The sequence below is a fragment of the Nannospalax galili genome, unplaced genomic scaffold, assembly GCF_000622305.1.
Source record: "Nannospalax galili isolate Female #2095 unplaced genomic scaffold, S.galili_v1.0 scaffold1951, whole genome shotgun sequence".
Classification (NCBI taxonomy): Eukaryota; Metazoa; Chordata; class Mammalia; order Rodentia; family Spalacidae; genus Nannospalax; species Nannospalax galili.
The window spans coordinates 77849-92217 of NW_008329136.1; the positions used below are offsets into that span (position 1 = coordinate 77849).

The 14369-nt window shown below is 41.6% G+C and overlaps 1 protein-coding gene across 2 annotated transcripts in view; it reads right to left on the minus strand.

The window, feature by feature from the left end:
• The window catches only part of Wdr3 (WD repeat domain 3), a 39844-nt gene that overhangs the window by 13860 nt on the left and 11615 nt on the right, over window positions 1-14369 (minus strand). For both annotated transcript variants that reach the window (XM_008832899.3, XM_008832893.3), the window contains exons 4-13: window positions 11776-11894; window positions 10329-10407; window positions 9539-9634; window positions 8155-8265; window positions 7871-7972; window positions 7361-7458; window positions 5917-6021; window positions 5044-5274; window positions 3649-3742; window positions 1257-1358 (exon numbers count right to left, since the gene is read on the minus strand). In XM_008832899.3, the coding sequence (XP_008831121.2) occupies window positions 1257-1358; window positions 3649-3742; window positions 5044-5274; window positions 5917-6021; window positions 7361-7458; window positions 7871-7972; window positions 8155-8265; window positions 9539-9634; window positions 10329-10407; window positions 11776-11894 (1137 nt within the window). The remainder of the gene's footprint in view (window positions 1-1256; window positions 1359-3648; window positions 3743-5043; window positions 5275-5916; window positions 6022-7360; window positions 7459-7870; window positions 7973-8154; window positions 8266-9538; window positions 9635-10328; window positions 10408-11775; window positions 11895-14369) is intronic.

Here is a 14369-nt window from a genome sequence, read left to right on the forward strand (position 1 = left end):
CATATATGACAAGAATTAAGAAAAATGCCTCTCCTTACCCTTTGACTGCTTGTCTGGGGCTACACAGGCCTCATTTGAGAATCCCAGCATAGACTAAGGCCCAGGGAGAGGACAACCAGAGAGAAGCCCTAGTTGTACTTTCATTAGCGTCATTAAGAAAAATTTTCAAGAGATACTGTGGGTTTTTTTTTTTAACTTTACCTAACAGAGCAGAAGTCAAATGAATCCACTATAAAGCAGTAAGATTAGTTTGATAACTACATACTAAATGAGTAATCTAAGTTTGTTTAGAGTATTCATGTCAGAATGTATTCCTGCAACGTCACTGCAAACACCTTGGGAATGGTTTTCTAAATGACTGGAATCACTTCTGCCATCTCATAGCACACCAACCCACACTTTAAAACTACTAAATGGTGGGGCTGGGAAAGATGGCTCAGCAGTTAAGAACACTGGTTGTTCTTGCAGAAGACCCTGGTTCGAATCCCAGCACCCACATGGCAGCTAACAACTGTCCGTAACTCCAGTCCCAGGGGATCCGATAGCCTCTTCTGTCCTCCGTGGGCACTGCAAGGCACAGGTGCACTTACCTACATGCAGGCAATACATGCATACACATAAAATTAAAAAAAATAAAAAAACTACTAAATGGCATTAGCCACTCTATATTTAGTTTCTCCAAAAAAGATACATACTGTTTTCCGTGAATAAGGCTTGCTGCCGTTGAGAGTAATTGGATAAGCAGGCAAAGACTTTCAAAGCACTGATAACAACATCTCAGGATACTGAGAGCAGCAGCTCTAGAATCAATGCACAGCTACACAGCTCTCCAATGACCCCAGCAAACGGAAGCACTTATCAGTGCATCCCAAGAGGTGATTATTTGCTGAAGAATTTCCTTAATAACAGATGGCTGGACTATAAGGGGAGCAGAAAAGTCTACTTCACCCTCAGTGTTGCTCCAGAAAATGTTTCCCTTTGAGAAGAACCAAGGACCACTGACAAAGTAAGTCATGAGTTCACCCTGGCAGCACACTGCTGAGGACAGCACAGCTGACCGACTTAATTTCATAATGGCAGCTATGCATGTTACACGCTATAATTGAAATGACAGCATATGTGAAGTCTAAAGACCAGACAGAGAAGAGCCTTCCTCAATGAAACCTTTCCCAGGCCCCTCAACTCAGCAGACCTGGGAAATGCAAACACAGCACTAATGTCTAGTGTACTGTTGTTTTAAAACCTGGTTCAGTTACCTGATCTGGAGAAAGAGACATGGACCACAAAGCTCCATCATGGGCATCTATCGTCTCCAGCAAATTTCCTGAGGCCAAGTCATAAAGTTGTAGTTTTCCTGTCTAGGAAGACACAAAATGAACACAGTTCTAAAGAGCAAACTCCATGAATCATGCCTACAGAGTTTAGAAAAGCAACAATGTTGTCAGTTGCTTGAAGAAATGGATCCTATCTAAATATTGTCTATAGTCCTTACCTGAAGACATTCTGCTCCCTCTGACATGCTCAGTTACCCGGAGCTGGGCTGCCATGATAAATAACCATGGAGAGCACAATCTTGCATTATTGGACTCTGCCCTTTTCATTCGTTCCACAGCTTCAGAAGGGAACTATCATGGCCACAGACAAGAATTCCAGTGGAGACTGTAAACAGCCTTTGAATTTTAGCGGATGCTTTAAGCAGACCACCTGAGTCTATAGTACTGCTTGACCAATTCTCCAACTCTTGGTTTCCTCCTTCCATAATACATTGAAAGAACTAGAGATCCATCATGATTTCCAGGAGAGGCCTGTATATGCCATGACAGCTTTTTAACAGGCAAAAGCCTAGTAACACGATGAGCTTCTACGCAATGTGGCAGGCACATAAGCTAGGAGAACCGAGCCCCAGCTCTGCCTTTCCCACGCTATGACCACTACAGAATTCATCTCCAGGAGTCTGCTTTTTAAATCTGCAAAATGGAGTTTACAGTTCTGGCATCTCTAAGATGTGGTAAGGATTCAAAGAGTCATACATTAACTGCATAATACAGTCTGCGTCAGGAACTGCAAGCCTGTTACACAGTCCTCAAAGCAATTCACAAAATGCTTTTCCAACAACAAACAGCACACAGACATTTCTTGAAATATGAATGACAAATGAGAACCTTTCAATTGAAATTTTGCTACTATAGGGCCGGAGAGATGGCTTACCAGTTAAGAGCACATAGTGTTCATGCAGTGGACCTGAGTTCAGTTCCAAGCACCCATGTTAGGTAACTCATAAGTGCCTGTAACTCCAGCTCTAGGGGGAGCTGATACCTCTGGCCTCTGTGGGCACCTGCATGCACATGCACATACCCACATTCAAGACACACCTACATAGCCATAATTTAAAATAATTAGAAATAAATCTTAGGACTGGAGAGATGGCTCAGTGGCAAAGAACACTGGTTGCTCTTGCAGAGGACCTAGGATGGATTCCCAGCAGCCACATGGTGGCTAACAACCATCTGTAACTCCAGTTTCAGGGATCTGATTCCCTCTTCTGACCTCCATGGACACTACATGACATGGGTGTACTTCTTTACATGCAGGCAATATACTCAAACACATTAAAAAAAAAAAAAAAATTTTCCAAAAATCTTTAAAAAATGTTTCTATTTCCCTAACCCGGACCCTAAAATCTTTCCAACATTTTATACTTTTTACCAGGCAAGAAATAGCCATTGTGACACTCAGATTTTCTAATAAAACTCATTCACATTTGGAACAGATTTACAGGGATGGCATGCACTGCAAAGTACTTCTTAGAACACCCCACAAACTGGATGCGGTGACACATGCCTAGAGTCACAGCACGTATGAGGCTGAAACAGAATGAGTTAGAGACAGCCTGGGCTGCACAGCAAAACTGTCTCAAAAGAAACATACGCCCCATAAACCCTACTCCATTCCACGCTTACCACCTTGCTGTGCCGCAGCCACGCGGCCAGCCTTGCTCAGTGCACTGCATACTTCCAAGACAAACCAAGCTAATGGTTAACGCAACTGCCTAAAGACAGCAGAGCTATTAAATGGCAGAGCCAGTATTTAGACGGGGCTGCAAGTGTTGTCATCCTGCTAGGCACGTGAAAGGACGCTCTAAGAAGTTATGAAACTTGCTTCAAATTATCTATTTTATAGAGACTCTGAATCCAAATCGTGTGTGTACTTATGATTGCCCCAAATTGACGAGCATCTAAGAACAAAGACCTGGTAACCTTGGCTTTATTAGAATGCTCTGTCAAACCAGGTACCAGATAGCATATTTTATTATTTAATATTAACATATCATAGTTAAACATATTTACAGTGCACATGTGCTCATAAGATGTGTGGAAGGATAATTATCAAAATGCTAATGGCATTTACTTCAGTGTTATGATTTCAAAGTCCTTTTTCATTTGACATATGGCTTCATTTTTTTTTTTTAACAAGAAAATAAAACTTTTAAAAACACCAGAAAAGGGGCAATTAGCTAATACCGTTCCATACTATCTACCTCTAATATATTAATTACCATTATGCTTAGAGGAGCCCAAATTCCCAAACATCTTTTAAGATACTAAGTAAAAAAGCCCTCAAAATCCCAAGAAAAACCCTCAGGCTTACCTTTGTTCCTATGACCACCTGCCTATCACCAGGAACGAAGAAGGAACAGAGTGCATATTCACAGGTCATCGTGCGAATACACTGCAGGGTAGACCTACAGAAGAAGCAAGAAAGAGCTCATCCTAAAGGAACTTGCTTTCCCATCTTCAAAGTCAGTATGAGCATTTCAAGGCACTTAGCCACAAATCAACATGACAAGACAAAAGTCTAACTCTTGGCTCAGACTCAATTCTTGGTAAAAGAAAATACTAAAAATCACATTTGGTTTCTTTGAGAGAAAAGAGACCCTGAGGACAACATCACACAAAAGCAGAGTGAAAACAAAGCCTCTATTGGGCTCCAGAAGGCCGATCTCCAAGATGCAAGATGAGAGGATCTCGAGTTGAACTGGGGTATATTACCATTCCACAGATCTATGCCTCTGAACTGTTAAGACAGTAAGAGCTGGAAATGTCCTGAGGTCCAGTGACACGGAACTGCTGTCATATTACAGTGCAATGCCTTGTACATACATTTGTGGTGACACTGCTGTATGTGAATGTACTGTGATGTGTTCGAAGTACAGCACATGTTAATCATGTACTGAATGTAACAATAAGTGTTACTGGTTTTTAAAGATATAAAAAAAAAAAAAAAATTTCTGTAAAATAGTGTGTAACACTGGCAGCAGCCCTGTATACTTGCTGTTGACCACACATGGATATAGTCATCAATAGATAGCAGCAACAGTGAGAGCACAGGAAATGTTCTTTTAGATAGATCCAGTTCCTTAGTGAACTAGGAAGCAAGGTTATCAGCTTAAAAATATTTGAAGTATCTGGGGTCTGAGGAGGTGTAAAACAGTCAAGGAAAAGGAAAGCATGACAAGAAATTATGGTAGAATTTCTGGACAGCACTAAGAGGCTACCTTACTGAGAAGGGGACAATGTGATTATATGTTTCCCTCTAGTTAAATACAGCTACAAGCTCCACGGGAGGAAAAGCTTGGTTTATTTTATGCCAAATTTTATTTTTGAATTTTTCCATCTTTGTGTGTGTGTGTCTGTCTGTGCGTGCACCACGGAGCACATGCATGTCTCAGCATGAATGTGGAGGGCAGAAGACAACTTGCAGGAAATCAGTTCTCTCCCACCAGGTAGGTTCCAGGGATGAAACTTGTGTCTTCAGGTTTGGTGGCAAGCAACTTTATCTGCTGAACCAGCTGGCCAGGCCTACACCAAAATTTAAAGGGCAACTCTTCCTGATATGAATTCCATAGGCCAATAGCCAAAACACACTGAGTGTGCCTTTTAACAGAATTGTATTTAGGCTCTGGAGGATAACAGCCAAACTTCAAGAGTACCAAAAAATATTTCAAACAGAAGGCAACTCTACGGGAAGTAGCACTTCACGAACCTGTTCCATATCTTTATGGAATCCGCTGCTGCTGAGAGCACAGCAATATTATCTGAGCTGAAGGACAAAGTCCGCACATCACTGCGATGGCCTCCAAGGGTGATCCTGCTAATCCTCACAGGCTGAGGGGTGTGCAAGGATGCATTGAGTGAATATAATTCCACCAGGTTGTTCTGCAGCAGAAAGACCACCTTTAACTCTCCATGGGGTGAATAAATCAGGTCAAAGGATCTGCATGGAAAACAATCAGAATACTCAGGCTACTGTCTTAGCTCACAAAGTCAGCTTTCTATAAGAAAAATCTTTGTGATGTCCTCAGTCCACAACATTTAAACAAGTATACAGAATTTTAGAAATAATATTGCTCTGGGTACTAGAGTACAGCACAGGCTTAAAAAAAAAAAAATCATTGCATTTATATGTGTGAATGTGTGCCACAGCACACACATGGAGATCAGGGGACAACTTGAGGGAATGGGTTTTCTCTTTCCATCATATGGGTCCCAGGGATCAAACTCGGGTTGTTAGGCTTGGCAGCAAGTGCCTTTACCCATAGAGCATCTCACAGTCACATGAGTGAAGGCCTTTAAAGCCAAAAAACCAGGGCTCAGGCCTTAGTTCTAATACATATTTTGTTTTGTGTTGTGTCTTTTTTTTTTTAAATGAATGATTTAAAACACTTTCTGAATAAGGAATATGTATTTTTCTCAGCAGCAGGAAAGGACAGTTAAGGGACAGCTAAAAGGTAATTATACTAATCAAAACACAGGATAAGAGGGTTTATATGAGCATGGCCTGCAAACAACCATGATAAAGTCATTAATACTTGGTAGCTTATTACTTTGTAGCAGTTGATACTGTATTTTGACTCACTTGATCTTGGCAGAAGTTTTGATATTAGCCACCCGTTGGATTTCATCTTGTAGAGACATTGCAACACTAACTTCAAGGTCTTCCTCCTCTTTGGAAGAATTTAATCTAGAAAGGGAAAAACCCAAGAGCATCAAGACATCACTTTTCTGAGGGGTTAAGGGCCAGTGTCCTAGTTTGCCTTCTGTTGTGGTGGTAAAACACTGGCCAAAGAGACCTGGGGAGGAAAGGGTTTATTTTGCCTATATTTCCAGGTCACACTCTATCACTGGGGGATGGCAGGGCAGGAAGTGAAGCAGAAACCATGAAGAACACTGCTTGCTGGCTTGCTTCCAGGCTCACACCCAGGTAGCTTTCTTATACAGTCTAGGACCACCTGTTCAGGGATGGCACCACCCACAGTAGGCTGGGCCCTCCCCCATCAATCTAGTCAAAACAATCTCTCACACACATGGTCACAGGCCAATCTGATCTGGGCAAATGTCAACTAAGGTTTTCTCTTTGCAGATGACTCTAGATTGTGTCAAGTCAACAACTAAAAATAAGCCAGGACAGGCAGTGACTTAACCACCAGTATTACCCTGAGAACTACCTGAGTAGACTACACTCCACTTAAAGGGATACCTTTAATATATGGATTCTCCATGTAACAGCCCATAAAATTTCCTGAATTAAATCCTTGACATTCAAATTGTTCCACTGAAATGTTTCTGATGAACTTTTCTAACTTTAGGACTTTCTAAAAATTCTTTAAACTATATTTAATCTAAATATGTCATATGAGCCAGAACAAATCTCAAAAGATTTGCTGTCAGATGACTTTTTATCAGTTTGAAATTTGATAGATTTCAACCATTAATGAATCTCTCAATATGTATAAGCATGTGTATATGTGTGCATGTGGTGGCCAGAGGCTGTTAGATGTCTTCCTCAATCATTTGTTACTTTATGTTTTGGAAATACTGTCTCTTACTGAACCTGGAGCTTGTAGATTCAGCTTGACTGGTTGGCCAAGAAGGCCCAGAGATCCTCCTGTCTCTAGCTCCCCAGCACTGGGATTATAGGCACATGCCACCAATTCCAGCACTCAGGAGGCAGAGGCAAGCAGATCTCTGTAAGTTTGAAATCAGCCTGGTGTGCAAAGGAAGTTCCAGGCCAGCCATGCCTACATAGTCTAAAGAAGAAAGAATGTCAAAAAAGATATGTGTGGATCTTAATCCAAGACTCAAAAATATGTTAGGAATAAAAATGTACTATCAGAAATTCAAAACTTACAGTACTGGTACCCCACAAATTCTCTAATTTTTAACAGTAATTAGTAATCTAGTAAACCTTTCCTTTAAAGAAGGCAGTTTTTTGCAGTAACATATGGCTACCAAACACATTTCATTACCAATAACTATTTCTTTTAAAAAACATACTTTGCAAACACACCAAAAAGACATACTTTGCTTTCTTTCTAGCTTTCTTCAGCTTCTTATCCATTTTCTTCTGAACTTCCTCTTTGGAAAGGATACAAAATATTTCTAACACAGAATCAGGTCCCTAGAAGGGAAAAGACTGACAATGTAAGGCTGACAATGTAAGTCCAGGACAGGCAGCTTGCAGCTCCCAATTAGAAGCAAACAGCAGCATGTTTTTCCTCCCTAACAACTTAATCCCTGATTTCCACGAACAACTTCCTCTCTGAGTTTGTCTTCTCATCTATTAAGTGGGCTACGGCTTTCTGCTCACAGCATTTCTGAAAGCATGCAACCTTTTACACTGTTGACAAAAGCTAGCATCTAGTACATGTTGATAATAAATACAATTACTTTCACTGATGTTATGCTAATACAAGCTAGGGACCATGGGTCCACACAGGAATATACACTGTTATTAACATGCTCATCTCCACAGTGAGTATGAGATGAGAACCTGAAAGGAACAGTCTTGTGTTGCTATTCTCGGCACTCACGTGGCAAGCAAGAATCCTGCCCGTCTTGTCCATGGCAAGGTTCACAACTCTGTCCCTTCCTTCCCGCATTATGGAACCAGCTTTTCTGCATGAAAGGATGCGCTACAGAGGAAGCAAGAGAACATGGAGGTTGGACATTGTATCTGCTGAACCTCTGAAGAGATACGATTTTAATAAACAAGGAGACAAAAGCAATTCCCTAAAATGATGACGAATACCTATCTGCAAACCTGCAGTTCTCATTTTTTTCCTACCACTCAAGAAAAGGAACAAAAATGAATTACATCCTCTGGTGTTTCATCCACCTCAAGGCTGCCATCCTCTGCTTCAGGTGTGTCCTGTATTCCAGGAGATACTTTGATTTTCTTGGGGTCTGGTTCTTCTAGGTCATCAATCTGTTTTATGAAGATGGGAGAATAAAAGTTGATATAATGTTCCAGGGGACTTTTAAGCCCAACGACTTGGAAACCTTTCCTATGACCACTCAGAGCTTGGTTGGTGATCTCTGATAACTTCTGTCAAGACAGAAGAACAGCAGTTAAGAACACTGGTTGTTCTTGTAGAAGACCTGGATTTGAATCGCAGCACCCACATGGCAGCTAACAACTGTCCATAATTCCAATTCCAGGGGATCCAACAGCCTCTTCTGTCTTCCACAGGCATTGCACGACATGGGTGCACTTACCTACACGCAGCCAATACATGCATAAACATAAATTTAAAAAAAAGAAAACTGGTATCATATACAACAAAATACTGCTCATTCTACTATTTTCAATAACCTTCTACAGTATAAGGACAACATTTAAGTAGACAACAGTGCAAAAACTAATGGCCCAGTAACTTTTCAAGACCTATTTTTAAAGTTTATTTATTTATTTATTTATTTATTTATTTATTTGTATGTGTGTGTGTATGTATGTGTGTATGTATGTGTATATGTATGTGTGCAGAGGCCAGAAGAGTGTTGGATTCCCTGGAGCTTGAGTTACAGGCAGTTTCAAAATGGCAACGTGGGTGCTAGGAACTCAACAAGTCCTCTGCAAGGACAAGTGCTGGACAATCTTTCCAGCCCCCTGGACCACAATTCCTCAATGTCAATTTTTTTCTGGTTTTAGGTAAAAGTTCTGTCATATTCTAGATGGCAAGTTTCCCACTGGCATCAGGAATGACAAAAGTACTGTAAAATAGGTTACATTTCCTCCTTCACTACAGGAAATAACAAAAACCTACTGTATGATACACAGAACTCACAAAAATGGCTAACAGATATAAACCCATATACCTAACTCAGCTGAACCTAAGTCTGCAATCTTTACACCCCCCAAACACACATATAAATTGAGAATCATGAAAAGTCTCCTGAGAATATATCTATTTATAATAACACACATTCTACATGGATTTTTGTTTGAAGAGAAAGGCTCCATGGACACCTGAAGGTCAGTAAAACAAGCCGAAGAATGCCACAAACCAAACAGAAGCTAAGCCTGAATCTAGCTTTCTCAGTTCAAACAAACCAGGGCAAAGAGCAGACAATGAAGAAGTCTTTGTTTAGAAGCTGCAGGTTATAAACACAGTAAAATGCATTATATCTGAGCCTAAATTCAGTGAGCCTCTGGGACTGTGAAAACATGCTACTGCCCATAACCTGAACAAAGCCATTACCTCTTGTAGATAGGTTAGGTCCCACGCCCTCAGTTCACTGTCTGCAGCCCCAGTGATTAGTCGCTTTTCTTCTGATACCAGAACCAAGCCCCACACCTACAGAACACAGATTTACATATTATCGCTTTTAGTATTCCAAGTTGCACAATGGGACATTCCAAAAGCACAGAATAATAAAGTCTCTTTGACATTTCAAAGTCTAGGAATTAAGGCAATTCTTCATGATGTCTGCTGCATAAGTCTCTGCTAATAATATTGAAGAATCAAACAGGGGAACAAAATACTGCTGAAAATCAATAGCCATAGAACCCTCTTTTCCATTTCATTATTATAAGTAATTTTTGTTGTTGTTGGTGGTGGGGTTTTCTTTTGTCTTTTTGAGACAGTCTCCCTGTAGCCCCAGCCGGCCTGGACTCACTATGGAGACCAGGCTGGCCTCAATCTCAGAGATCTGCCTACCTCTGCCTGAGATTAAAGGTATGTGCCAACAAGCCCTGCTTACAGCTGTTTTTGAAGGCTTGATATAAACAAAACATACAGGAGACAAATATATTTAAGATATTCTCTAAACTTGTCTAAAGAAATCTATGTTTAGGTAACCATAAAACTATACTTTTGCTGTTTATATGCCACTGGGACAGCCACTGTACACATATCATTTGACATGTCTACAATCATAGGTGGGCACTTAACTCAAAGGTTATAAACTACCCAAGGTAGTTTGTAGATGCCAGAGCAGCTACATCTGCCTTAATGACTGGCACTGCTTCCCCCGAGCCAATCTCAGTACCTCAGTTCGGTGGCCAACCATTGTTTTGAAGCAGTGCTGGTTATCAAGATCCCACCATTTTACCATAGTATCCTTCCCACTAAAAGAAAAAGAAGGGAAACAATCTTAGTAGGAAGAATCATTAAACTAAATAATGTACAGCAGCAATGTCTAAAGCTACTCTACCTGACCTTTCTTCTGACAGGGAATTCTAACTCGCTGTGTGGTTACTCTTAGGTAGAGAGAAAGGTGCTTCACTTCTCCCACTCCATCAATCCAGCACTGCCATTCTGGAAGACTGTCTGACATGGAAGCATCTTACACATTCCCAGGCCCCCAACTCCCGTGTTACAGTGTGTTCTGAAAACACAGCCTCTTGGAGGTCTCCAAACCTTGATTCCTTACAATCTACTTCTGTACAAACCTGAATTTTAAAAAAAATTATTTATTTTTATGTGTATTAGGGTTTTGCCTGTAAATATGTTAGTGCACCACATGTATGCAATGCCTGTGGAGGCCAGAAGCAGACACTAGATCTCCTGGAACTGGAGTTAGAGATGGTCATTAGCCACCATGTGGGTGTTGGGAACCGAACCTATGTCCTCTGCAAGACCAGTCAGCGCTCTTAACAACTGAGCCATCTCTTCAGCCTCCACAAACTTGAACTTAAGTCCTACCAGCTGCACTATTTCTACAGCTTCTCATCTGCCCTCTTTCCCCATTGCTGGTTTTTCGTCTCATCCATCACAGGGGCAATTCCTATTTTTAAAATTTACCAACTCAATGTTCACCAAAGAATCAAAATCAAACTAATACATCATTCTGAAAAGCTGCTATTGGTTGATTCTTATTCCCCTAGTACAACCCTTTCTTACCAATATGCTATCCCATAGGAACCAATCTGTACTGGGCAGCACTTAGTGCCCTTCACAACTTTTCCTGCGTCACTACAATGGTTCGTCTAATTATTGCCTGGCAAACCTTAGGATCTTGGCCTTTCCAGAGTGGCCACTCCTTAGGGACAGTAATTATATTAGGTTGAACTATATAAAACTGGTAATATCTGATCATCTTTTTACTTAACAAAAATAAAAATTTCAAATGGCTCAACTGAAAAGATGTTCATGTTCAAAAGCCCTATGAAGTCATGTCCTCCAAAGGCAGGCTAAACCAAACCCAGCATTCACCTCTGCCCAGCATTCCACACTCTACTCTCCTGACCTCCTAGGATAGACAGACAACACTCATTCCACAGAAGGCCTATCAAAGGCTGAGAAACATTCCCAGGCTGGCATCAGAAGGGGATTTTAAAACTCTGTATCCAACTGCATGTGGGAGAGGCAGAAAGCGAAGCAGCAAGCTGGAAACAACAGAGGATGCTCAGTAGCTCAAGGCACAGGCACAGCATGAGCGACAGGAATGCAGCCGAGCCTTCGCCAGAACTCTGAAACAACCATTATGTCTTTACCTTGTAACTAGAAGATTCTTTTCTCGTAGGAACAGTGCTTGTGTGACAGCATCCTTGTGCCCCTTTAAACGGTAGAGGCCACTTTCATTGATCACATCCCAAACAATAACATCAGTATCCTACAGGGATAAAGAACAGAAGAAAAATAAGTTCCTTACCGCAAAAGCCAAACGACAAATAATGGGACTTAATTTCTACAAAGGCAATACACAGTCCTTGTAGAACTTGGAAAGCAGGCTAAACATCAAGCCTCAATTCCTTCATCCAGGAATAGCAAGCGGATATTCTGTTTTAGGTTGTTCAACTTGTATATACATATGTGTCCTGCATGTCTGGGCTATTTTCTCATTAGAACAGAGATCTCTAGGTGTGGTGGCAGACACCCTGTAGCTCAGGCAACTTGAGAGGTCAGCCTGGACAGCACAGTGAGACCCTACCTCAAAAACACCACACAAACAAAAACAGACACCATGCTATCTATGTCATCTTACAATCACCTTTTCATTAACACACTTTGGTACTTCATTCTATATTATTCTTGTTTCTCACACATCACAATTAAAAAGGTTTATGTTTACAGATTTAGGTAGCTTCCAATTTTTGCTACTATAAACATTCAAAGCTGAACATGCAAATACATAAACTTTTGTACATATGAATACTAAAATTTGACATGCTTGGTTATAAGATACTTATTTTTACAGTTTTAGATTCACATCATCAAAATCATCCCCAGACTGCATCAATCTATAGAACTAGCAAAGATATTATGACAAGGCCAGTTTTCCCATCTGTACACTCTGGGTATTACCAATTTTCCCAAACCCACTGCCAATTTTGTTAAGTATAAAACACTGTCTTAATATCCACTAATTTGTATTTGTGAACACTAGGATTTTTTTTCTTTGAGACAGGATCTGATGCATCCTGGGCTGGTTTTGACTTTTGCTATATAACTGAAGATGACCTTGAACTCATGATCCTCCTACTCTACCTCCCAAGTATTAGGGTTACAGGTTTGGATAACCATGCCTAGTATGGTGTTAGGGATCAAACCCGGGGCTTCTTATATGCTAGGCAAGCACTCTAATTGGGCTGTAGCTCCAGCCCTAATGATAAACGTTGTACATGCCCTGTGGTGATTATTGGCCATTTGCATTTCTTTAAAACTGTTGACTCATGTCCTTTCCTTGTCATATTTTACACTTTATTTGACTGCAAGTCATTAATAGGTGATATTTTTTCTTATTTATTGAATATATTAAATACTTTCCCTATTTTATTTTTTAAACATACAAATTTAAATGTAACAGTGTTTAGTGGTTTTTTTTTTGGTCTTTGAGACAGGTCTCCCTGTAGCCCCAGCTGGCCTGGAACTCACTATGTAGGCCAGGCTGGTCTTGAATTCACAGAGATCCATTGGCCTCAGCCTCCCAAGTGCTGGGATTAAAGGCGTACGCCACTGCACCCAGCTAAATGTGAGTTTTTAATGTTTTAAATTTATGTGTCAAATCAATCAATCTTTTCCTCTTTCTATGCTGATTTATTTGAAGTCCCTTTCTACCTTGATAACAGAGATTCATGTATTTTCTGATTTTAGTAATCATCTTTTTATATTTAAGTCTTTAATCTGTGACTCATTTTGGTACATGGCAGGAGGTAAAGCTCTAACTGAAAAATAAATAGCAAATTGTTCAAGTACTGTTGGGGACCCCTGCTGTTTAGGGTAGCAGTCTCCCCATGTCCGGATAGCCACAAGCTGGCTTGGCGCGAATGGGGAGACTCCCCTTCTCAGTGGGGCGCCTTCTGCTCTCCTCCCTGACTTACTTTTGAAATGCCCGTCACAAGATACATACCCTCCAGCACAGGAGCTACCAGGTTTTAATCAGGTGTTGTCTGATAGCCTGATAGAAGCCCACCGCCCTATGTAAATGAAGCATTCCAGGAGTACCTATCAGCTAAGGCTTCTTCTACTGTCTCCACACTATAAATAGTCCTAGTTTTATCCCAATAAAGCTGGAGCTGGAGCTGAATCACTGAGATCTGAGCTGAGTCACTTGTCTGAAGCTGTAACACTAAATCCTGTGATCCAGTCTCCCCGGTGGGGGGCTATCCTTCCTTCATCGACTCACGAAGACCCCGCTTTCGCCATTTCTCGCACCTCCCCTCGTGACCTGGTGGCCAACAGGTCTCGAACTTAGAGAGAGAGTGCATGATGGAAATTGAAACGGAACCCGACCGGGCAGCTGACAGCGGTCCTAGAGCCGCCAGCTCCGGTAGCAGAGACCCACGGCAACGCAGTGCACGAAACCCGCGCACCCCAGCGGCGGAGAGCCAGGGGCCGGAACAGCAGACGCGGCCCGCGGGACCTGCTGCACTCCAGCGACGTGTGGGAGACCGGCGCCACACCCAGCAGCTGGCACCCCGCCCAGCAGCTGGCTCCCCGAGATCCCCGCACGCCCATATCTGGTGCCCAACGTGAGAGCCTCTGAACTTCGCGCCAGCCAGCAGCTGGTGCCCCCGGAAACGCAGAATTCCTGAGTACCTCTCCCACCAGGAGAGAAGCAAAAATCTCTTCTAATTTCCTCCTTTTG